At 36.2% G+C, this 25,484-nt stretch overlaps 1 protein-coding gene across 6 annotated transcripts in view; it reads right to left on the minus strand.

The window, feature by feature from the left end:
• Positions 1-13,934, minus strand: part of SHPRH (SNF2 histone linker PHD RING helicase) — a 100,239-nt gene extending 86,305 nt beyond the window's left edge. For 2 of the 6 annotated variants that reach the window (XR_014022201.1, XM_081295884.1), the window contains exons 1-2: positions 2,439-3,106; positions 1,132-1,261 (exon numbers count right to left, since the gene is read on the minus strand). Coding sequence is in view for 4 of the 6 variants with exons in the window: in XM_081295884.1 (XP_081152010.1) it covers positions 1,132-1,261; positions 2,439-3,074 (766 nt within the window). In the remaining 2 variants the exon portion in view is untranslated. Of the gene's footprint in view, positions 1-1,131; positions 1,262-2,438; positions 3,107-5,362; positions 5,378-9,992; positions 10,188-13,311 lie in introns of those variants that run through there. The other 4 variants (XM_081295882.1, XM_081295881.1, XR_014022202.1 and 1 more) reach the window with 4 other exon arrangements.
• Between the last annotated feature and the right edge of the window lie 11,550 nt (positions 13,935-25,484).

The following is a 25,484-nucleotide window of genomic DNA, read 5'->3' on the forward strand; positions in this document are numbered from 1 at the left end:
TGGCACAACTGTCCTATTCAAGAAGACTTGTGCTTACTCTAACATGAATAATTCGATAAAAACTCTGTTGATAAATTTATAACTTCTTTCAGCTGATTCCTTATCAAAAATATCATTCTTTCAAGGTGAAGTGAACCGTTTATGTATGAATTGGTTTCAAAGAGGTCTATATAATTCATAGGACATACCTAATATGCTCTAGAACGAAAAGATTATACCAAAAATATACAGCTCACTTTTGTTTTCAGTAAAAAGAACACACTGTATAGGATTTTCAATTATTGTATAATTAGGTAGTTCTATAATCTAGTACTAATATCTAAATTTGAACTGTTCCCTAGAAACCATGTTTCCAAAAATTCAAAATCCATTATTTTTATAAGAATTATAGATTTTTATCGTAACTTTAAAGAATCTACATGTACTTGAAAAAATTCCTGTTAATTCTGAAACCAGAGATTTTTCCCCACTAAATCTCTAACTTGCAAAATAATTTACTAGTAGCAGAATTACAAAATAATATGCTATAGAATCAACTCATTGACTAAGCTTAGAAACTGATTTCTAGAATACTCCAGTATGTTCTAAATGTTCTAAAATTTCCAATTGAAATAATGTTGCCCTACCAATTCTTCAAAGAGAAATTTGAGCGGTTTTGCAGTAGTGCTGTTGGATGCACCAAATCATCCACACTCTCCCTTGGCCACCAATGGCAGATAATTCTGAAACTGCAATTCTGACCAAGGATACAATGTTCTGCCAAGAAACAGAGTGAAGTCATCTGGTCTTTATGGGAACTAAGCTCTTGACAACTGCAAAGGAGAGGTGGAACAAAGGCTGGCCAAGAATCTCTGGCTGTGATAAAATTTTGCACAAGAAAACAAAAAATCCAACTACCTCAGATCCATTTAGACTACCTTTCCACTTGCATATTATTTTGGCAAACACAGTAAAATAAATTATATCAGCAAGGGTATTTCGAATAAGTAAAATTTTGCCACACAGTGTTTTATGTAGGTCATATAAATTTTTTAAATCATTTTCATTACCTGATTTTCTGGTTGTAATGTATAGGAGCTGAAAGAAAAGTCCACAATTCAAAAGCAATATAAAATTTACTTTAAAAATTACCTGGAATAATAAAATTGTATAACTTTTCCATCACTCTCTTCATGAGTTGATTAAACTTTTTCATTCTTGAATTTGCATCACTCAAAAAGTCTAATTTTGCTAGGCCAGCTTCCAGAATATAAATTCCAACCTACACAGAATTGTTAACAAAAAAATAGTTTTACTTGGAATATACCATTCTTTATGAGGACATAAGAAAAAAAAAACCCTTTTTTTAGTTTCATCACTTTTAAAGGTATTCACAGTATTTGCCCCACACAAGTACTAGTTAAATACCTACCAGATCTCCTCTGGATATTTTCATTTTCAATAATGCAAGTGTCTATTATGCTAGATACACCAGTCTAGCTTTTAGGAAAAAAATACTTCCTTAACATAAACCAAACCTGGGAGAATGTGATGAGAACATCCAATTCTACCTGCCAAGTCATTAATTCCTTTACTTGATGAGCATCAGAATAATCACCAAAGTTTATTAAAAACGCAGACTTCCTTAGAAGGTTCTAACACACATGCTAGAATTCTTATGAAGTTAGGTTTAGAAATCCTTATTACTGGATCAAACACTAAAATGTATCTAATATGGGCAGGTGGGGGTGGTGAACCAAAATGTAAATGTACTACAAATGACCAAAGCAAAAATCAAAATAAAAATTGATTCTGGGAGGGGGGGGGTTTCTTAAAGCCCATTAATGGATTAAATAAACTCTGAACAGAATATTAACAAATCACCAAGAGTTACTAGGGAAAGGAAAGGAAACAATCCGGGTAGAAGGAATTATGAGAGCAAATGGAAAGATTCAGAAAGACAGCAGAGTGTTTGTAGGAAGCAAATCAATTTGGAGTTTCTGGAACAAAAAAATAGAGTGAGGAAGTATGAGGCTCAAAGACATATCAAAGGAGAAACTAGTATAGCAGATTAGAAAAATTATACTTAGTTCTTCAGACAGGAAAGAACTGCATGCATGGTATACATGTACAGAAACTAGATAAAGGATCTGAAAAGGTACAACAGGAAACAGAAATGGTCAAATGATTGTTATAGTAAGGAAGAGATGATAAGGACCCAAAGAAGACATTGATAATAAGACAGATGGAAAGAAGAATCAGGAGGATCTACTTGAAAAAAGTGGTCCAGAAAGGATTAGCTATAATACATTTTCTGTAGTTACTGAAAGCCCCAAATAAAGTGTATTTGAAACTTGATAATGAGAGACTTATTGCTGGTTTTTCAGACTTTCCAAGTTAACTTTAAAATGAACTGCTAATATAGAAGAACTTTAAAAGACACCACAGAAACTGAATACCTTGATAATGTGATTTCCTTCTGGTCTTTGGTAAAGTTTTATTCTTCTCTTCTTTTGCAGCCATCCCAAATCTTCTAACAGTTCACCAGTGAAGGATGATTGTACTCGAATACTTTTGTCACAAATGCTGATTGATTCTTTGAGGCCTTTTTCTTGTTTCTTTACCTCCTCACATTCTGAATGAACATAGATCAGGAACTCATTGCTTAACTCTGAACTCATCAATGTAAAACTCCTTTCAGAAAAATTTTCAATTAAATTTTGTTCAGGAAGAAGCTTAAGAGTTACTTCTCCCAGAAATGCTTTCCAAGAATTATCAAAATGATAGGGAGAAATCACAATACTCAACTTTACAGAAGAGGAGGAAAAAATACCAATGGTTTCTTCTTTTTTAGTCAGTTTCAAGACACTCCCAGACGGTGAACACCTCTTGTCTCTGTAAACCACTTCTTCCTGTGGGCTGTCACCCAGAATGATGCAATCAGCAAGAGAGGATTCTGCACCTGGGCAGGGCTGCTCATCATCAGACAAGGTGAGTGGTTCATTCCTTCTGTCCTCATGCATATTCCAACGAAGCTGCTGCTGCTTTTCTTCATCTACCTTCACTGGAAGAGCGCTTTTCCGTCGGTTGCTCATTTTCACCTTCTCTTGGTTGGCAAATGTGAACTCTAGAAGACAAATGAAACCAGTAGACATATCATGAGAGGATTTTAGTATGTAAGTATTCCCTGATGAGAAATTCAACATAAACTCAAAGACCACAAATTTAACATGAAATCTTCAGAGAGAAACAAACAAAAAAAATTTTATTAAGTCAAATACAGTTAAGGAACATATTAACCATAATCTCATGTATCAAATAAATTCTAATTGTTTTTCAGGTCTTTAATGAATATATTTAGTAAAGACAATTTGTTGTGTAAAATGTGTTCTACAAACACATTTGAGGGAGCTGGGGTTGTGGCTCAGTGGTAGAGCGCTTGGCTAGCATTTATGAGGCACTGGGTTCGATTCTCAGCACCACATATAAATAAAAAAAATAAAGGTCCACCAACAACTAAAAAATATTTTTAAAAAACCCACATTTGATAAGTAATATGTGAGGGTAAATCTCTCACATAGCTTGGAAATGTTTATTTGAAATAGATTATTAATATTTAAACTCACATCATTGCTACAGAATTTCAATTTTGTTATATGATTCCAAATCACTAACCAAATATCACCTGAACCTAATATAGCTTAAAACCCCTTAAAAATTTATCTTCTTTTCTAAAAGGGAAAAATAAAAATACAAATCTCTATTTCTTTTTACGGATTAGCAGAAAAATAGGATTAGAAGGATAACTGGGAATAAGGTAGTGATGGCAACCAGGAGAAATGAGACAGAAGCAGGAAGAAAAAAAAAATGGAAGTAAAAGAAGTGGAGGGAGAAGCGCACACATGCTGGTGATTTCAAAAAGAGGAACCAGGGCTAAATGTACACTAGCCTCACTCAAAAGCCAATTCCTATGCCAAATATAAAACCACTCAAATATTAAATAATTAAAGTCATAATGATGGTTAATGCCTATTCCAGCCTAGTAGTTGAGGTGGGGATAGGGAAGATGCATTAAACAAACAAACAAACAAAACCAACTAAAATTTTGCTTTAAGAGCAAAAAAAATATATTATTTTTGAATTGCTATATGCATGCACAAATAAGCCAAAATAAAACCCATTATTTTGTATAGTTAATATGCACCAATTAAAAAAGTTAAATAAAATATCCTATCAGGTATCTGCTGAGTCTCCACTAAATACTCAGCACTGTGCTGTATTTCAGGGGAGGATATAAAATAAGCACAAATCAAATTATGGACTAATGTGGAACAGAAAAGAAACTGTGTTTTGATTTCTTGATGAACTGAGCACACAAAGCAGCCTACCGTCCTCTACTCCTACTAACTCCCATCCCTAACTATGTGCTCCAAATCCCGGAAAGAATGAAAAATGTATTTTAAAGAAACAATTCAAGAACACATTGCCCTGTTTAAAATAAGACAAAACAAAGTGACTAGGAAAATCTTAGCTGACCAGAAACTTTGAGAAGTTTCTAAAAAATAATATAGAAGGAATAAGACTGAAAAATTTAGTGGCAGCAGGAATGTATTAGGGAGCATCATCCAGAGGATTTCCAGGCCCAGGTGGTGGACCTATTAGTGGAACCCAAGTGAATACAGGGTCACAGACACAGACAATCATGGAATATCAACCTTCTCTCTTGTTAAAGTAATGCAGCTGTAATGGGGACATCTATTTTCCAGTGAGAGTATTGCCTAAACTGAAGAGATGTCCTTTTGTTACTGATTATAGGAAAAAAAGGTCGATGGCAATGGACTCTACCTATGGATGGGTTTCATCAGTCCTCACTCTCATTGAACACAGTAGAAAACAAGTTGAAGCAGCTATGTTGGATTCTCCCCTAAAGCAAGCTGCAGAAGCAATGAAAGGTGAAGGAGGGAATTTGAAGTGCAAAGACAAGCTCACAAGGATCAATCAAACATTTAGAGACTACCAACAGGAGAAAAAAAAACAAAAACAAAAAAGACAAATTTTCACCTAAGAAATAGATGGGACAATGTGAGTCACTTTACAATCTAGATGGTCAATAACATCATTTCTTAGGGAGAAAACATACTGTTTTCATGAAACAGAAGCAGTAAGTAATAACACCAAAAAGATATGGTTATAAAAAAGGTGTTAAAAATTTTTGGAAAAGCAAATTAAATTGCTAAAATCCAAGAAGGAGAAAAATAAGGGAAAGAGAGGAGGTCAATGATTCAGTAATAGCAGAATGAATATAATTACAGAACAAATGTCAAAATGATCCCTGAAACAAGTAAATTATCTCATAGCGCCTAACTGACTCTTCCTGGTTTACCTGGAAATTTTGCCATTCAATCTCTGAAAGTAGTCAATCCCAGGAAACCCCTCTATCCCAGGCGAAGTAGGATTCTTGATGGCCCTTCTCCCAGCTTATTACAAGGAGACAGTTTCCAGAAACAATAGGAGGAAATCAGAGTCCAGTGGTCTCTTCTGAATTAAGGAAACATTTTAGAATTTGTTAGACAAAATGAGGAAGACCAACCTTGCACATGACTGAGTTACACTCCCCGGTTAGGTGCTAAGGCACTCAGTCACAGAAATGTGGCAGAGCTTTCCCCACCCTTCTTGGGTTTGAGGGTTGGTGTCTTGTGCATGGGTGTGTCTTGCTACAGCCCCATGGGTGAAGCTATGCTCACCTGTTCCTTTGTAATATAACCCCTTGCCCAGTTTAGGATAGAATCTTCCATGGAAGTGCCTTGTATGTGTGTCCCCTTCTCTTACTGTGCCCTTGGGTGTGGCCTACCCAAATGTCAGTCAACAAGCTGACAGTGGACATCATGAAGATAGACTCAGTCCCCTGAAACCTGACCCCTTGCCTCATTTGAATAGCTTTCCTCAATAAAAGGGGTTAGTGTGTGCTCTCCCTGTCTCTCATTCTGAGGACCCTTAAAGTCAGAGGAGCCGTCACAGCAACTCCAAAGAAAAAGGTATTTGTGTCTCTCGTGTGGTTATTTTGCGCAGCCCAGTCAGCCCAGTTCAACTGGAGTAACCCCTGAGCCTTTTAGTCGCCAGAACAGAAACCCATCAACAAAATATCAAATAGAAGGTGCACACACAGAGGGCTCTAAAGATACACAGAGGAACCACTTGAGTATGTATGATAATGATTTAATGATTTATATTTGTGGATGAGGGAAACAGTCAAAGATGGAGAAAGGACCACTAGAAATAGGTGGAACAGGGGCTGGGGTTGTGGCTCAGTTCAATCCTCAGGACCACATAAAAAATAAATAAATAAAATAAAGGTATGTGTCTACCTTCAACTGAAAAGTATTCAGAGAAAAAAAGAAACAGGTGGAACAATCCCTGCAGCTCATACATAACTGGGGATAGTTTACAGAAATACCCTTTTCATACAGGAGGTAACATGTAGAATTTTCAGAAGAATTGCCTGATAAGTGGTCCCAAGTTAGCTTTAGACTAACAGCCAGAAACAAAACAAAACAAAAATGAGTTCATTCTGAATCTAGTCTAACAAACTTTAAAAACAACAAACATAAAATTGAACAAAATGTCAAAAAAAAAAAAAATCACCAGGCATAAAACAAAACAAAACAAACAGTAAACAACCATGACAAGAAAGAAAAAAAGATCTAGAAATTACACAGATGATACAATTACCAGATATAAACATTCAGTTATTCTAAATATTCTGAATATGTCCAAGAAAGTAGAAGAAAACACGACAATAATGAGGAGAAATGGAAGATATGTAGATGGAAAAATTACATCTGAAATGAAAAGAGGCCAATAGCAGAAAGGCATGGGGGAAAAAGCAGAGTGGATTCAAACACAGTAACAGCAGCAAGTAGTGAAAATGAATTAAAGGGATAAACAAACACTAAAAACAACAAACAGAGCACCTGGACCTACTAGAAAATGTTAAAACTGTCTAACACTGATGCAATTGGAATCTAACAGGAAAGGGAGTGAAGGTAAGAAAAATAGTTGAAAAAAACCATGCAAGAAAATTTTCAAAATCTGATAAGAACACAATCAACCCAGAAAACCAAAAGGCTTAATGAAAACCAGTAAGGGCAAATTACAAGAACCTTAAAAACAACAAGCACAAACTACAATAGCAGCAGGGTATACCATAATTAAATTGCTGAAAAGCATCATCTCTCCAGATTAGTCTTATCTCTGCTTTTGATATTTCTCCTAGCCTAGAATCCTAAACCCAGCAAAATATATTTCAAAAATGAAGATGAAAAAAGACAAAAACCAAAAGGATTGATTACCTACAGACCTATACTATAAGAAATGTCAGAAGTTGTTTTCAGGCAGAAGAAAAATGATATTAGACAGAAATGTAGGTCTACATAATAAAACAAAAAGCAGAAATAAAAAAGTATCTGTAACTATAATTTTTGTTTCCAAATTTAAGATATAACTGACTTTTTAATCTAAAAAAATTATTCTAAAAACTTTCCAGCAAACGTAAAAATAGATAAAAGAGTACAGTAATATAATTATCATATGACATATTATGTTCATGGACTGAAAGACTCAAAATATCAACATATCAATTCCTTAATATTAATCTATTGAATTGGAGTAATACCATTCAGAATGCCAATAAGTTTCTTTGAAAAAAACTGACAAACTGGTTCTACAAATTATACTGAAATGCCCAGCATCTAGGAGAACCAAAAAATTTTGGAACAGAAGAATAAAGTTGAATGAATTACACTTATTTCAAGACTTATATCAACAATAAGTCTTGTGGTAATAGTGTAAAGACAGACATAATACCCATGAATAAAGATAAAATGTTTAGTAACTGACCCACATATGTATGGTCAATTGATTTTTGAGAGAAGTTCAAAGGCAATCAACAGGGAAGGTATATCCCTTTCAATAAATGAGTATCCATATGAAAAAAAAAAAAGTGAACCTAGAGGCTTACTACATAACATATGTAACAGTTAAGTCAAAATAGATGATAAACTAGAATAAATAGCTAAAACTTGAAAACTCCTAGTAGAAAATCAAGTAACATTGAGTCAGGTAAAAATAATAATAATAAAAAAGACAATATTTTAAAGAGGACACACACACAAAATGAATCTGAGACTATTAAAAAATGATAAATTAAGCTTCATTACAATTAAATACTTTGGCTTTTCGTAAGTTACTGTTATGGAAATAAGACAAGCCACAGATGGGAGATGATATTAGCAAAACAATATCTGATGAAGGATTTATTTACAGAATATATAAGAACTCCTGCAAATAAACAATAAAACAAATTGGAGTAATACCATTTTATCTTAAAAAAGTGGGCAAAAATTTTGAACAGACACTTCACCAAAGATGATCTAGAAGTAGCAAATAAGCACATGAAACTGTTTTCACCATCTTAAGTCATTACAACAATATAAAGTCAATACAAAATCACAATGAGATGCCACTATATATACTAGAATGTTCAAATTTAAAAGACTGAAGATATGAGAAATTGAACTCTCAAATATTTTAATATAACAGTCACTTTGGAAAAGTTTGTCAGAATCTAATAATGTTAAATGAGCTAAAAAATTGGAAATGATCCAAATATTCATCAACTGCTGAAGAGATAACAAACTGTGGCATATTCATTCAATGGAATGCTATTCTATGATAAAAATAAACAAATTGTGATGGGATAAGGCTAGTAGTAGGGCCCTTATCTAGCACATATAAGACTCTAGGTTCAATCTTCAGTAGCCTTAAAGGATAAAACAAACTATGATGTATACAACAGTATGGGTAAAATTTCAAAGCATTAAAGAAGGTAAAGGAAGCTAGTTGTCAAAGACTATACTGTATGATTCCACTTATATGAAAGTCAAGAAAAGTTAAAATGTAGTGATATAAAGCAGATTAGTGATTACCAGGAGCCAGAAATTGGAAAGAGGTAACTGATAGCAAAGGAGCAGGAGGGAAAGATTTGGATAACAGAAATGTTTTATGAATGGTGGTTATATAGCATATATTTATCAAAACTCATCAAATTATAGTCTTAAAATAAAATTTTATAATATGTAAATTATATCTTAATAAAGTTGATTTAAAAAGCAAAAAAAAGATGCAGGAATTAAAAATTATCAGAGAATATTAAGAGCAGCTTTTTCCTAATAAACTTAAAAAATCTAGATAAAACAGATAATTTCCTAACAATCTACAATGAACAAACTGGCCCAAGAAATAGAAAATCTGAATAGACCAATAACCATAAAAGAATCAGAAGTAATTATCTTCCTGATCTATCCCCACTTCCTTGCTGACAGAACATTTATTTAGGAACACAGTGGCTCTGTAACTCAAAGAAGGATGGTATCCACAGCAGCTCCAAGGAAGTAGTTTTTGTCTACTATTGGCTAAACCAAGCCCAGCTAAGTAACACAAGCTATGTGTAGAATTCAACTTAAAATAAATAAAAGTATTATTAAAAACTCAGCTCCTCAGTCTCACCAGTCACACTTCAAGTACCTGGTAGCCGTATGTAATGTAACTACTGGCATAAAACATTCAAATAGCAAAAAGTTTATCAAACAGTGCTAATCTAAGTCAATCATGAAAATGTCATTCACATTAGACAATGCTTAGTTTATGAATGCACAAGTGATGGATTATAATCAGTCTCTGACAATGGTTAATGACTTTTTTACCATCTTCTTTTATCTTGGAGAAATAATACATAGAAAGCCCCTAATTTCCTAAGCATTAATTGTTGTCACATTCTCCTCAGAACACATGCTGAAAATGTGAAACTGAGTCACTCAACTGGAACCCTAGTAAGTTTGGTTATACCAGCTTTATCAGTTAATTACTGCCACCACACACATGCAATATAACGCAACACCCCAAAGTTCAATGCCTTGAAACAGCAAATCATTTTTTCTCACAGATCAATAGGTTACCTGAGGGTGGCTGATGTAAGATAGGTTTCTAGGAGGAGTCTGGCTCTGCTTACGTAGTTTTTATTCTCCTCCTGAGATAGAAGAAGTACCTCAGGAACAATTATATGGCAATGGTTGAGGTGTAAGAACACAAATCCAGTCACACAAGTACTTTTCAAAGTGCTTCATACATCAAAATCACTAAGGTTCCATGACCTAAAACAAATCACATTGATGGATACAAAATTAAGATGTAGGGAAATCTATTGCACTTCTTTACTGGGTGGAATTGTATATGGCAAAGAGCATGGATATGGGTTGAAGGAAACTGGGCCAAAAATGTATCACACACACTTAATAAAGTTAATCAACTTTAGGTATGATTTTCATATAAAATTTTAAGAGTACAATTTGAAGAGTTTTGATAAATGGGTGGTATACAGTTATGTAACCAACATTCACAGAACATATCACACACTATGAAACCAAACTATGAAGGTCCAAAAAACAATGACATCTGCAAAGCAATATAGCTCACAGAAAAAAATGTGAGTTTTGAAATCTTAGATTCTAATTCCAGCTTTGGTATTTACCAACTATGTGTCACTGAAATAGTAAACTAACCTTTCTATGACAGTTTCTCATTTCTAAAATGCGGATGACAGCAAGATTGTAGTTATAAATAAATGAAGTACAAAAGAACAGTAACAGAAGTTTAGCATGTATTCACAATGTGGTAGATGTTATCATTATCATCCTCAGAGTCTTCTAAACTACACTTTACTACAACTGAATTTGGATGGGGACCATAAATCAGTGCTTCTTAAATTTAGCCGCACATTTAGAACTCTTAAAAAAATCCTAGGTTGTAACCCAATCAATTAAATCAGAATGTCTGGGGATAAGACACAGGCACTATGCTCATTACTGTTTTAGGCTTCCTATTCCACTGAGTTGCCAAAATGGAGAAACCTTATTTGGTATAACTAGTTGCCTGCTGAAATCCATTTCTTTCCTTCCAAAGTATAGACTAGTTGGGATATGGCTGCCCAGCTTAGTAAGGTACCATGACTAGTTCCAGCCAATGGAATATGAATAGAAGCAATGTGTCATTTTAAAAATTTTTGTCTTTTGTGTGCCCACATTTCTTAAAATAAACTTGTATACCAAGAACACATTCCTTCAACTACTAATTCATTCTCTGGTAAGACCCATTCAGTGTCTTTGAAATCATGTATGCCAATATAATTTGTACATTCCTTTACAGGTTTGATTTCAACCTGATTTTCCTAACATTAGAGACTTAGTTATTTATCAACGATAATAATTAAATTGGAGAAAAGTAAATACTAGGCATTTTTGCATGTTCTCCCTTTGTTCAGTTCTCAATGGAGCAAAATTCATGATTTAAAAAAATACATATATCTGGTTGACTCTTTCCCCAAGGAATCTCTATCCAGAGATAATGTCTTAAACCAAAGATATTTTTTGGTCAAAGATAATCATCAGCTAATAAGTACTGGTGAAATTCTATACATCTGTAACTCAATCCCATTTCCTTTTCCATGTGTCTTCATACCTTTTGAATCAGACCTTTGATTGTTCTACTTTTTCACCCTCCATAAATATTAGTATTTGGGTAAAATGTAATTATGTGAAGTTTTCTGTATGGGTCACACTTTTACTGTCCTGCATTTAAATGCAAAAAGCCTTTTGATGTAAACACCCTCTCACACTTTCCTCCCAGTGGCTGTCCTATATTCTCCAGAAAGCCTTCCTGCCATGTGTGACTGAGGAAATTGACTTAAGGGTCTCTCATGCTTGATTCCAATTGCTCCAGGGTTCACTATGAAGTTCTTGAAAGTTGACTAAGAATAGTATCTTATTCAGTATTTTACCTCCAAAGCCAGGTCAGTGCCAGGATAAAAATGATATACAAAAACAAGGTGAAACAAAGATCTCTAACTTCCTATCTTCCTTCATTATAAGGATCTACAGTACTTTATTCACATTTCTTTTTTTAAATTTTATTTTATTTTATTTTATTTTAGAGAGAGAGAGAGAGAGAGAGAGAGAGAGAGAGAGAGAGAGAGAATATTTTAATATTTATTTTTTAGTTTTCGGCGGACACAACATCTTTGTATGTGGTGCTGAGGATCAAACCCAGGCCGCACGCATGCCAGGCAAGCACACTACCGCTTGAGCCACATCCCCAGCCCTTCACATTTCTTTTTTGAGAAGTCTCTTTAATTCACATTCTATCAGACTTCAGAGAACAGAAAACTATTCTTTGCTATCTCTGTCCCAGAATGAGACAGGAAAAATTAAAAAAACTGAACAAATTGTATCTTTTAACGAAAATAAGAGGGACTGCTAAAAAAGTAAATAAACTGTTATTAAGAGAACATAACAAATGAGTATTAAATTTAAAAAATTCCCCTCCAAATGATTTATTCCTTCATTCAATGATAAACAAATCCTGAATTACAACAAATCCATAACAGACCATGACTCAGGCTATCAAGGGCAACTAGAAATATACATTTGCCATTTCACTGCCCAAGGTGTTGGTTTAGGCAAACAAAGTCCAGTTGTTACAAAGGACTTGAAATCTCTTAATAATCCAGTATTACCACAATTTGACAGTACAGATATTATGGATCACTTCTACTCAAGGGAGTGTCATCATTCCTGCTATCGCCCACTGGAAAAACTAAAAATAGCAGTAACAACTTCAAAATTATGTTATTTTGTTCAGTGACAGTCTCAAGTTAATTTAAGTACAAGTAGGAAAACATCAAACTTCTAGGGTTTCTGCCTCATGCAAATGCCGAGCTGCTTGAGAAAAGAGCTCACGTTTACTTGCCACGATTTAATAATAATGTATATCTGACAGGGATCGTCAATCATCAGATACAATCACACCTTCCTTCATGAACCCAGCTAACACAAATGCACAATGTGCAAGAGCGATTTTGAATGCAATGTAATTAATCTAACTCCAAAGGTAACAGAACTTTCAGTCAGACGAACTTGGAAGTCCCTGCCTCCCCTTTAACTCTACACAATCCCGCACACCAAGAAGCCGGGAGGCTGCCCAGTGCCAGCCTCCAGGGGGCATAGGTAAGTATACGAAGATACCCAGTTATCCTCCCCAAAGAAGCAAAAGAGGTTACAGGAGTTGGAGCGAGGCTGGAAGCAGCCGACCACTCCTAGCAAGCTGGGCAAACAAGCCACCCCGAGGCCGCCGACCGCGACTACCGCCCTCTGGCAGTGAAGAGTGGTCTCGACCCCACACCGCACACCGCAGGCCCCAATCCACGGTGAGAAGAATGGCCACCTTTCCCACGCCCCGCGCCAGCCCCCGAGAAAGCTGCTGCGGTCCGGAGGCCCGCAAGTCTGGGAAGAGGATGGGGTCCGGGAGGCTCGCGCTGCCGTTCCCCTTCAGCCCTTGGCGCTTCCCGAGGTCCGGGACACCCAAGTCCTCTCTCCGTGGCCCTAGGACGCCAGAGACGTCTTCCCTCCGCAACCTATGACCCCTGACCCTCCATCACCCAAGCACCTACCTCGGCTGGGTTATCCAAGCCTCTCGAGTCTCTCTGCGCTAGACCCGGGTCCCTCAAATGCTCTTGCAGACCCCCAGCAGGCATTCGCCGCCCACCGAACATCCGCCTAAGGTGGGCACGCGCGCGGTATGCTGGGTAGCGTCGGCTTTCAGGGGCGCCCAGAAACCACAGCGCGCGGCTGCCGGGTGCGCGCTGGAGCGTGGGGTCAAAGTGAACGCGCACGTCGGAGCGCCCCGCCCCCTGTGTCCCGCTCTGGCTTCATGCGTCAATTCTGCGCAAGTCCACTCAGTTAAAGCCCATCTAAGGCTACCGCGAGAGTCTCGCGATAGCTCTGCTCAAAGATGTTATGAAATACAGGATTGGCTGGAATCCCGAAGCAGAAGGCGGGGCTTATTAGCAGATGTGGGCGGGGCAAACCGGGGATAGGTGTAATTCGTTTACCTTAATTAATACAGATAAATATGGTAATCGTGGGCAATATGTTAAACTAGAGATCCAGTTGTAAATTGTGTAGAGATGTGATTTTAACTATAAAGGTGAATTCAGTATACTACCATTCAATTAAACAAATTCTTCCTTTTAAATTTTCAATGGAATTTTTAATCTTGTCTTTGCTAAGCACCCCGTATATCCTTTGAAAATTTTCTCTATAGAATGGTTTTCAATATTAGAATCACCAGAGCTCATTCCACATAAAAATAGTTCATTTTTCTTCCTTTTATCTCTGGTAACCCCTAGGTGTAAGACATCTGTTCACTCTTGACAACACTGAGTTCTTGCACCTATTAGATGCTATCAATCTAGTGACATTACAGAAATTAGAATCAACTGATTGGACATAGAAGATGGTAATAGTGAACCCCTAGGTGTTCATACAATTCAAATCCTGTAAAAGCATACTGCATATCTACTGAAGGTTCCGTTCCAGACAGCAATAAAGTGAATATTGCAATTAAGAGAGTCTCATAAGTTTTTTTTTGGTTTCTTGGTGCATACAAAAATTATATTTACACTATAGTCTTTGTAGTGCAAAATAACATTGTCTAAAAAAACATAAACACCTTAATTTAAAAATATTTTACTGTTAAAATTGCTAATGATCATCTGAGCCTTCAGTGCAGCATAATCCTTTTTCCTGGTGGAGGGTGTACCTCCATGTTGAAGCTGCTCTAACTGATCAGAGAGGTGGTTGCTGAAGGTTGGAGTGGCTACAGCAATTTCTTAAAATAAAGCAACAATAAAGTTGCTGCATCATTTGACTCTTTCATGAAAGATTTCTCTACAGTATGCAATGCTGTAGCATTTTATCCACAGAACTTTTTTTCAAAATTGTAGTCAATCCTCCCAAACCCTGCAGCGGCTTAATCAATTAACTTTAAGTAATATTCTGATTCTTTTGTTATTGTAATTTCAACAATGTTCACAGCATCTTCTCCAGAGTAAATTCATCTAAAGAAGCCATTTTCTTCATTTATCCATAAGAAACAATTACTTATGCACAGATGTTTTATCACGAGATTGTAGGATTAGTCACATTTTAGGCATTGCTTGTAATTCTAATCCCCTTGCTATTTCCAGCACATACGCAGATACTTCCTCCACAGAAGTCTTGAACTCCTCAAAGTCATTCATCAGAATTGGAATCAACTTCTTTCAAACTTGTTGATGTTGACTTTTTTTTAACACCGGACCCCATGAATCATAAATGCACGAAAGTCAAAATGACTCCTTGTTCCCTGGGCTGAAGAATGGATCTTGTGTTAGCAGGCATGAAGACATTAATCTCATTGTTCATTTTTTTTAATATTTATTTTTTAGGTGTAGATGGACACAACACAATGCCTTTATTTTTTTGTGGTGCTGAGGACTGAACCAGGCTCACGTCCTCTATTTCCCCCCCCTCGCCCCCCCCCCACTGTGCCAGGAAAGCTCTCTGCTGCTGAGCCACAATCCCAGCCCTCATTGTTCATCTTTTGTCAGAGCTCTTGGGTGACCAGTTGTATTGTTAAAGAGCACAAATATTTTGAAAGGAATCTTTTTTTCAGAGCAGTAAATCTCAATAGTGAACAAACCACGTTGTTAACACATCTTCTATCATCTAGACATTGTTGATCCATTTATAGAGAAAAGGTAGAACAGGTTCAATATTCACATAAGCCCTAGGGTATTTGGAGGAACAAATATGCTTTCAGCTTCAACTTAAAGTCACTGGCTATATTAGTCACTAACAAGACAAATCATTTGTTTAAAAAAACAGTGCATGATACACACACACATAGGTGAAATTCATTGTAATATATCTATAATGTTAATCTGACTAATTGAAAAAAACTTAATAAATTGAAAAAAGACTGATAGAATAAAGGAAAGAGAACAAGGGGTAGGAGAAGGAAGGAAAAGGAAAAGTCCTGGGGATTGAATTGGAGCAAATTAAATTTCATGCTTGTATAATTATGTTAAAATGAACCCCAACATTATGTATAACTAAAATTCCCTAATAAAAACATTTTCAAAAAGCACAGTATCTGTGAAGTGCAATAAGTGACGTTCAATAAAATGAGGTATGACTACAATATAAGGGCAGTTAGACAACTTGTTTCCTTATGTGATCTCATTAACCAAAGTGATTACAGATCCACTTCTTTTTGACAGTAGTTTTAGTCTGCCACACCCCTAATTTAGGACATCTATTTTACAAATGAATGACAAAAGTTGTTCTCTTGGAGGGCTGGTTGAGAGGAAGTAGATAAATTAGTGTAATGCAAATTTAACTTCCTTTGGGGACAGAAACAGGATTAAATGATGACTTATCAATGTAGAACTTTATATTTTGCAAAGCCCTTTCATGTTGATTTTTCCACTTGATTCCTAACAATTGAAGATTTTTTTTCATTTTCATTTTACAAAAAAGTGATCTGACACACAGAGAAATTTGGTAATTGACACAGTTTAGCGCTAAGAGAACAAGTGGATCTAGAACACCTCTTGACTTCTCTGTAAAGGATGTCACCTCTTATTTTTGAATCATATTATCTCTCAAATAATAAACGATTTCATCATCAGACTTACTAGGTTATTATGGGCAAATTGAAGGTAAGAGGCATGTGATTATACTATGATGTAGAGCTATGCATAACAACGAATATCTATTTTCTTCTCAACATAAAGGTCATTCATAAAATGACTCAAGAAATTTATTCCATATTTCCTTCCTTTTGATAGACCCAACCTGATCTTTTCTTAAAATTGGGAGCCATCTCGCCACAAAGCCATGAAAAGATAATTTCGGCTTTACTATAAATTACTGCAAATTCTGAACCTGCTTGGAATGCCTGCTCGTGCCTTGAACTCACCCATGCCTGGCTCTCTGACCAGATAGCAGCCCTCTCTGAAACCTTAGTGCTGCCTCACAAATCTTGGCCTTCCCTGGCCAGATAACGACCCTCTCTGAGGTTCTAATGACCTTCATAAATTCTGATGTCGGGGCCAGCAAAAATGTAAACTACCATTAGTGTTATGCTCGTCAGAGTTCTATTATCTGTAACCCCCCTTTGTGTAACTTTCTGGGCTATAAAGCTGGGCTGCAGGAAAGCTGTGGCTGCTTTCTTGTTCCTGCGGTTTTGGGTGGGAGAGGCATCCCGGCCGGTCAAAATAATAAGCTTTCTTTAATTTGATTTTAATTGGAGTCAGTGGTCTTTTCTTGCGTCCTGGTCTAACACTTTGTCTGTTCTCTGGAAATGAAGTAGGTTGCCACCAAGTATGATTGAGAATTGACAGAGATAAATCCTTCCTTTTCATTTCTTTACCTTCAACATGTCCTGGTATTTCTTTCCCTTTCCCTGACAAAATGAAAATCTTATGTTCAATGTCACTATTCTAGAATTAATTACAAATCATCATGAAAAAAACAATATTGAAAGGTAATAATTAAACCTATCAGGGGCTAGCCTGAGGGAAAGCTGCATTACTTTGAACATGAAAATTTGTGTTCAGTCATATTCCTCCTGCCCCCATAATAGATCCTGCTCATAATCCTGCAAAGCATGTCTGACCCCTAATCCCATTCTTTTTTATCCGTTTGACCTGAAAACCCCTTTCAGAATAGCAGATAACTCCTGCTAGCACCAATTTTCTAAGACCATATTTCTTCATCACCCTCTCTGTTAGCACTATATGCATTTTAGCAGTGGACTTGGACATTGTAATTCTTGTTTCAAGGAAATGGATCTCAGATCTAATTTTGCCCTTGACCCCAAGAACAGACCTGAACAATACACCAATGCTAAAGTCTGTGCATGGCACTGCCCTTTACTGCATGAAAGTTTTGGAAAGGTTCTTTATTTCCTGGCATGTTTAATTTTAGTCCAATCCTACTATAACTAAGTTTCCTTAAGATTCTAGATTTGTTCTGAAAAATGTTATATCACTGTTTTTATACTTAAAATTGTTTGATAGTGACCCTTTAAATATTCATACTATTTTTACTTTTGGGTCTCAAAATTGCATAATAAATATTACTCAGAGTTATAGCATCAAAAGATTCATTTACGATTTTCCTATTCCTTAATGCTCTGAGGCTGTACTGACAAAAGTAGTTGTAAGAAACATGCCCCAAGGAAAAAAAGTAATGGTTGGGTATCATTAAGAAAAAAATAACAATGTCTGAGTCCACCGCTGAAATGTGTATAGTGCTAACAGAAAGTGTGATGAAGAAATATGGTCTTAGAAAATTGGTGCTAGCAGGGGTTATCTGTAAAAGGAGTGGTACCAGGTCAAACAAATAAAAAAGAATGGTACCAGGGGTCAGACATGCTATGCAGAATTATAAGCAGGATCTATTAAGAGTCAGGAAGTACATGAACTGAACAAAAATCTTGATGTTCAAAACTACACAGCTTTTTCCTCATGCTAACCCCTGTTAGGTTTAATTATTAAATTTCAACTTCCCTTTTTTCTTGGTGATTTGCAGATCAGATTTATTTCAAAGTATGAAGTTTTGTTCTACCTCCCTTGCTGCAAGCTCAACCTGCAAACTGAAAACTCAAGCTGTGTCCTTTCTGCCTCTCATCGTTTGTGAAGCAAAGTTTGTAATCTACACAAAATGTTACACTGGAAATGAATTTATAGCATATGCAGAAGGGAATTCATTGTTTTTTTAAGTGTTCGTGTTGGATGTGAATAAAGCAATGCTTTCGGTAAAACCAATGAGAAGTTTGAGGTGTAAGGAAATATGAGAGATTATATTCAGTGCTTAGCAAGAAAGATAACATGAGGTGTATCACTGCCCCTCCTCCATCACAGTTCCTCTCATCTTCCATATCCAACCATTACTTCTTCTCATGGGGCATGTTTTTTCCAACTACTTTGTCAGTATGGCCTCAAGGCCTTAAAGAACAGGAATACTGTTGATTAATCTTTTGATGCTTATAATTCTGAGTCAGATTTATTTTGCAATTTTGAGACCTACATGTAAAATATTGTTTGGATATTTCAAGGGTCACTATCATTCATTTTATGTACAAAAATAGTGACATAATACTTTCAGAATGAATCCAAAACCTCAAAGAAGCTTAGCTATAATAGTATTAGCCTAAAATGACATTTGCTAGGTCATGAAGAACCTTTTCAAAACTTACATCCAGTAGAGGGCAAAATTGGATTTGAGCTCCATTTCCTTGAAACCCTGTTAAATTTCCAAACTCTTCACTGGATCTTTAAATAAACTTAAATCCTACACAATAGTAGTATGTGATTATCAATTATGTTTATATGCCACAACAACTCCATTTTGGATGTGAGCTCTTGGGAGTTAATTTTATATTTTTAGTGCTAGAGATTGAACCCAGGTGTGCTCTACCACTGAGGTACATCCCCACATTTTTTTATTTTCAGACAGGGTCTTGCTAAATTACATAGGGTCTGGCTAAATTGCTAAGATGAACTTGAATTTGCAATCCTCCCACCTAGGCCTCCCAAGTTATGGGATTACAAGCAGGTGCCACTGTGCCCAGTTCAGGGAGTTAATTTTCAAAAATAAATATGAAACTATTAGAAGAAATGCTATAGGACTGGAATGGGCAAGATTTTTTTTTGCACAAGACCTCGAAAGCACAGGAAACAAAAGCACAAACAGATGAATGGGATTACATCAAACTACGAAGTTTCTGCATAGTAAACAATCAACAAAGTAAAGAGACAAGCTACAGAGTGGGAGAAAATATTTGTAAATTGCACATCTGACAAGAGGTTCATATCCAGAATATATAAGGAACTAAAGCATTCAACATGAAAAATTTAAGTAACCACAAAGATCTACCACTTAAGAAAGCCAAATTAAGAAGGTCAAGGTTTGCATGTTTTTCTCTCATATGTGGAGTCGAAGCTAGAAAAGAAAAAGGAAAATAAAGGTTGGGGGGAGTGGGTCTCATGAAAATAGAAGGGAGATCAGTAAAATAGATGAAAGGGATGAGAGGGAAAGAGAAGGGGGAGGGAATGGAGAAACATGGGAGAATATTGGCCAAATGAAGTTGTTGTATTGTGTGCACATACACATGTGTGACAACAAATCCCACCATTGTGCACAACTATAATGCACCGAAAAAAATATGAAAAAACTTTCTTAATAAAAAACATTGTCTCATTTCAAATTATTAAATGACAGCATTAACATTTTATTTCTTCTTTAGTTGGACTTTCTAGAAATAACTAAATCTTTTGAGTAAACTGTTGAAAAGAAAGGAATGACTATTATCAAAGACATAAAAGATAACGAGAGGTGGTAAGCATGTGGAGGAAAAGGAACCCTTGCATATTGTTGGTGGGAATGCAAATTAGTACAGCCATTATGGAAAACAGTATGGAGGTTTTTTAAAAAAATTAAAAATAGACTGACCATCTTATCCACCAATCCCATTCCCAGATGGATATCCCAAAACAATGAAATCAGTACATCAAAGAGTCATCTGCACTCTCACATAACCTAAGAGTCCATAAATTGATGATGGATAAAGAAAGTGGAATAAATATACAGAATGGATACTGCTCAGCCATAAAAAGGAGGAAACTGTTATCTGCAGCAACATAGATAGAGTTGGAGGACATTATGTTAGGTGACATAAGCCAGGAATAGAAAGACAAGTATCACATGATTTTATTTATATGTGGAATTTAAAAAGTTGATGTCATAAAAGTAGAGTAGGAGGGTAGTTACCAGATGTCAGGGAGAGTAAGAGGGAATAGAGGATTGAGAAGAAGTTGATTAGTGGGTGGTAGTTTGCAGTTAGATAGGAGAAGGAAGGTCTGGTATACTACTAAACAGTAGGATGACTACAGATAATGATAATTTTATTATATACTTCAGCAAGCTAAAAAAAAAGACCTTGCATATTTTCACCATAAATAAAGGATAAATGTTTGAGGAGATTTAATTTAATTTAAATATCGCACAATGTACACCTATATGAAAACATCCATGATACTCCAAAAATGTATAATTACTGGAATAGATTCTCCAGTCCACACAGCTGGGTGTACCAGGGGTGGATCTGGGAAATATGTCCAGTATGTGTCTATTCTCACATATAATATGGAAAGTAAAGTATCTGTAAAAGCTAGTCACATCTGTGCAGTAGCATTATGGTGATCCAAGGTTTAGATTGTTGGAATTTTTCTGAAATTTGCCAGAAGGTTCCCACCCTTAGCCTAATGGACCCCAAACAGTCTCATTCTTTGAGTGCACAGGACACAGAGAAGCCACATATATTGGTCACATCATAATTCCAGGACTACTTACACACAGGGTATTGCTCTACCTCATAGGTCTCCTCACGGCCAGATGCCCATCCTTCACTGCAGCTCTTTCTTAGTGCTTCTGCCCACGTTCCTTGCTATTTATTGCCTGATAATGGAAAAAATAAAATAAACCAAATCTCCAACCATCTCAGGTAACTAGTGAAAACAATTCTGAGACAAATGTTTGGAATCACTTGAATAGGTCGTCTCTTTTTTACATCTTGATGGTTAGAAATCAAGATCATTGCTGTAATTTGGATCTTGACTGTCCCTCAAAGACTCATGTGTTAAAGACTTGCTCTTCAGCGTGGTGCTATTAGGAAGTAGAACCTTCGGGAGGTGCGGCCATAGGGAGAAGTTAGGCCACAGGAAAAGTGCCCTTGAAGGTGTGCTGTCTCTTTCTTTTTGCTTCTTGGCCACATGAGGTGAACAAGCCTCCTTCACTACATGCCCCACCATGCTGCACTATGCCTCTGCAGGCCAAAAGTAGCATGGCCAAGTGACCATAGATTAAAACCTTTGAAACTGTGAATCAAAATAAACCCTTCCTCCTTTTAATTTGATTATTTTAGATATTTTGTCACAGTAATAGAAAACTGATGAACACATTTTTATAACTCAAACCTTTATTTCCAGCAGCCATAAGGTTATACATACATATATTGTGGTTCCATTCCTGGAAATCCACTCATATTTTTAAAATATCAAAATTATTACGAAAATAAGATGCAAATTTATGTTTCAAAAAACATACCTTAGGTATACTAAACAAAAACTCTTATTTGAAAAGTTACATTGTAAATTATATTTTAAGTAATTTTCAACATTGACTAAAATACCCAAAGTTTCTTAACATATGAGTTCAAGGAAGTTAGAATTGAAGATGTCAGTTAAAAAAAAAAGTCAACTTCTAGCCACATCCCCAGTCCTTTTTATTTTTTGTTTTGAAACAGGGTCTCACTAAGTTGCTCAGGGCCTCAGTAAGTTGAAAAACTTTTAGGGATCTTTCATTTTACTGAAGACCTTTGAATTCAACCTTAAAATTAGAAACAGATAAAAATTGTCACTGTCAACTTAAGCCTATGGAAAATGACAAATGGTAAATACTGGGGAAGGAGAACAGTTTTCTTTTTTTCTTTTGTATTCAACCATTGAGCCACATCCCCCCTATTCTGTATTTTATTTAGAGACAGGGTCTCACTGAGTTGCTTAGCATCTCTCTATTGCTGAGGCTGGCTTTGAACTCGTGATCCTCTTGTGTCAGTTTCCCAAGCCACTGGGATGACAGGCATGCACCTAGTAGAGCTGTTTTCTTTCTTTTTTTTTTTTTTTTTTTACAATTTTAATATTTATTTTTTAGTTCTCGGCGGACACAACATCTTTGTTTGTATGTGGTGCTGAGGATCGAACCCAGGCCGCACTCATGCCAGGCGAGCGTGCTACCGCTTGAGCCACACCCCCAGCCCCAAGATCTGTTTTCTTAATATCAGAAAATCTAAGTTACGGATTGAGTTTGCTAAATTTTCATTGGATTTTAGGGTTCCTAAGTATGGCCATTGGTTATAACTGTATTTGATTTCTGCTTTTTATTTGGAGAGGTGGTGACAAGGGAGTATTATGAAAAGAAATATGAAGGAAGAAAGTTATTCATGAGGCCTAGTTTGGCTTCTTCAATCTTCATGGAACTTATAAATTCTACACTGGCAAAACTTTCACAGTTAGATAATCAGGAAAAGAATAGATACTAGGTACCACAAAGTCTGACTATCCTAGCTATTTCATTTAAAGCCCTATTAAGCAGAAATCTATTTAAATCCTGGCTCTGCCTTTTCACTATGTGTAGGGCCTTGCACCAATCATCTGTTCTCATAATAACCATTTTCACCTACTACAAAATGAGGACAGTAGTATTCTCTCTACCTACAACCCGAATGTCATGCATTATTCACATAACATAACCACTAAAACACAATGTAAGTTATTTAATGTATTCAGATATAAATGTATAAAATGTGAAGTCTAGATGGAAATTACTAGAAACATCATAGTTCATAATGCATCTGGATTAATTTTTCTTTAAAAGCTTTGATCATTTGGAAATGGAGCTATTATAGAATTTCTAACTGTCCAGTCAAATAACAACCAAAAAGAAATCATTATCAACTTTGTTACTCTTTAAATTATGAATTTTTCAATGAGTCTCTCACTGACTCCTAAAAAGACAAATAAGAGATTAAAAATTTTACAATGTATTCAAACACAATGGAAAAGGAAGGTAATTAATAAATTGTGTTGGGTTGTGGATGTAGCTCAGGGGCAGAATGCTTAACGAGCATGTGCAAGGCCCTGGGATAGATCCCTAGCACTACAAAAAGAATAATTTAAAAAGAGCTGGGTATGGCTCAGTGGTAGAGCACTTGTGTGGTGTGTATGAGGCCCTAGATTCAACACTCAGCATAGCATGGCAAAAAAAAAAAAAAAAAAAAAAAAAAAAGAAAAAGAAAGAAAGAAAGAAAGAAAAAGAAAAAGAAAAAGTTATGTTGTATTTCTGTGATGTAATGTTTTGGATGAATCATGCAAGATAAGGCTTGCTATTTTCCCCAAACCATAAAGAGATTTGGGGAATCTTCTGTATAGTTACTGTAAATGTAGTAGTTCAATATACATGGAAGAAGTAAAGGTCAAAGCAGTTTCTTTAGGAGTAGCATCACTTAGAGGTTTCCTTCTTTTTACAATTAAAAAAAGGGCACATAATCAGACTCTTACCCAAGTTACAGAAATTTAATAGTGAAGAGGAATAAAACAAAGAGAAATTTTATCACAGTGTTCATATATTTTATAATATAAAGTGACTATTTCCTAGCCAAGGACATATTTCTTAAATTACTGGTTGAATGAATCAGACTATAGACAGGTTAAAAATCTTCAATCCAGCACTTCCCAGCAGCATGTCCTTTGGCAACCCATTTATCTTCCTGAATCACAATGGTAAAAGAATAATAGAAATACAGACACTTGCTTTAAGGATAATATGTACTACTTATACATTCTGTTATAACACAAGTGTAACTTATTTTGCACAATTTACAGAGGAAGAAACTGAAGCTGAGAGAAGTGAAAAAGAAATTGTGTCTTATGATCAGGGTTTCTCAACCCCAGCATTATTGACATTTAGCATCAAATAACTTGATGTGAGGAGCTGTCCTGTGCCTTTGTAGGATATTTAGAGCATCCCAAGTCTCCACCACTAAATGCCAGTAACAACTCCAACCCCAGTCATGACAATCATAAATGTCCCCAGATACTGAAAAATGTCCTCTGAGGGACAAAAATCACCTCCATTGAGGATCATTGAGCTAGGTATTCATATTGCATCTCTGGATCTTTAGTACCTACCACATTATCTTCCAGACAGTAGGTGTTTAATAAATATTCGTATTAGTGCATATATTTGCTGCTGGGTTTTGCTAGCAATTAAATACCACTAAAAGCCATATTGGCCAGAGGCTGTGCCCATGCCAGAAATCCCAGAGGCTCCAGAGGCTGAGGCAGAAGGATCATGAGTTCAAAGCCAGCCTCAGCAAAAGCAAGGTGCTAAGCAAATCAGTAAGACCCCCTCTTTAAAAAAAAAAAAAAACAAAAAAAAAAAAAAACAAAATAGGGCTGGGGGTGTAGGTCAGAGGTCGGGCACCTCTAAGTTCAATGCGCTGTACCTTCCCCCCCACATCCAACGGGGAGGGGGGAGCCCTATTGGAGAAGTGGAAGATGGCCCACTGGAGGAAGGGTGCTGGTTCCAGCCACACCAACGTAAAGGCAGGAACAAGGCCTGTCAGTGAGGTGGGTAACTGGGGAATCTCACTGGAAATTAATACTGAACTGTTGGACAAAAAAACAAAAAATCTAGACAGTCACAGAAGTCTGAAACTCGCGCGGAAGATACAATTTGTCAGATAGGCTGCGGGCAGCCTGCGGTAGAGAAGGGGAGGGGCAGCACCGACCAATGGAGGAGACTCCTGGCTGCAGGAGAGAGAAAAGAAAACATAAAGAACAACTGACTTGGGTAACCTGGGGATTAGGGAGGAAGGCTGAATTTAATAGACACCAAGTCGGGAAGGTAAATCAAAGAAAGCAAATCCCCAAATAACTCCTACTGGAG

Source organism: Spermophilus citellus (genome assembly GCF_964194105.1).
Source record: "Spermophilus citellus genome assembly, chromosome: 5".
In the NCBI taxonomy this organism is placed as follows: domain Eukaryota; kingdom Metazoa; phylum Chordata; class Mammalia; order Rodentia; family Sciuridae; genus Spermophilus; species Spermophilus citellus.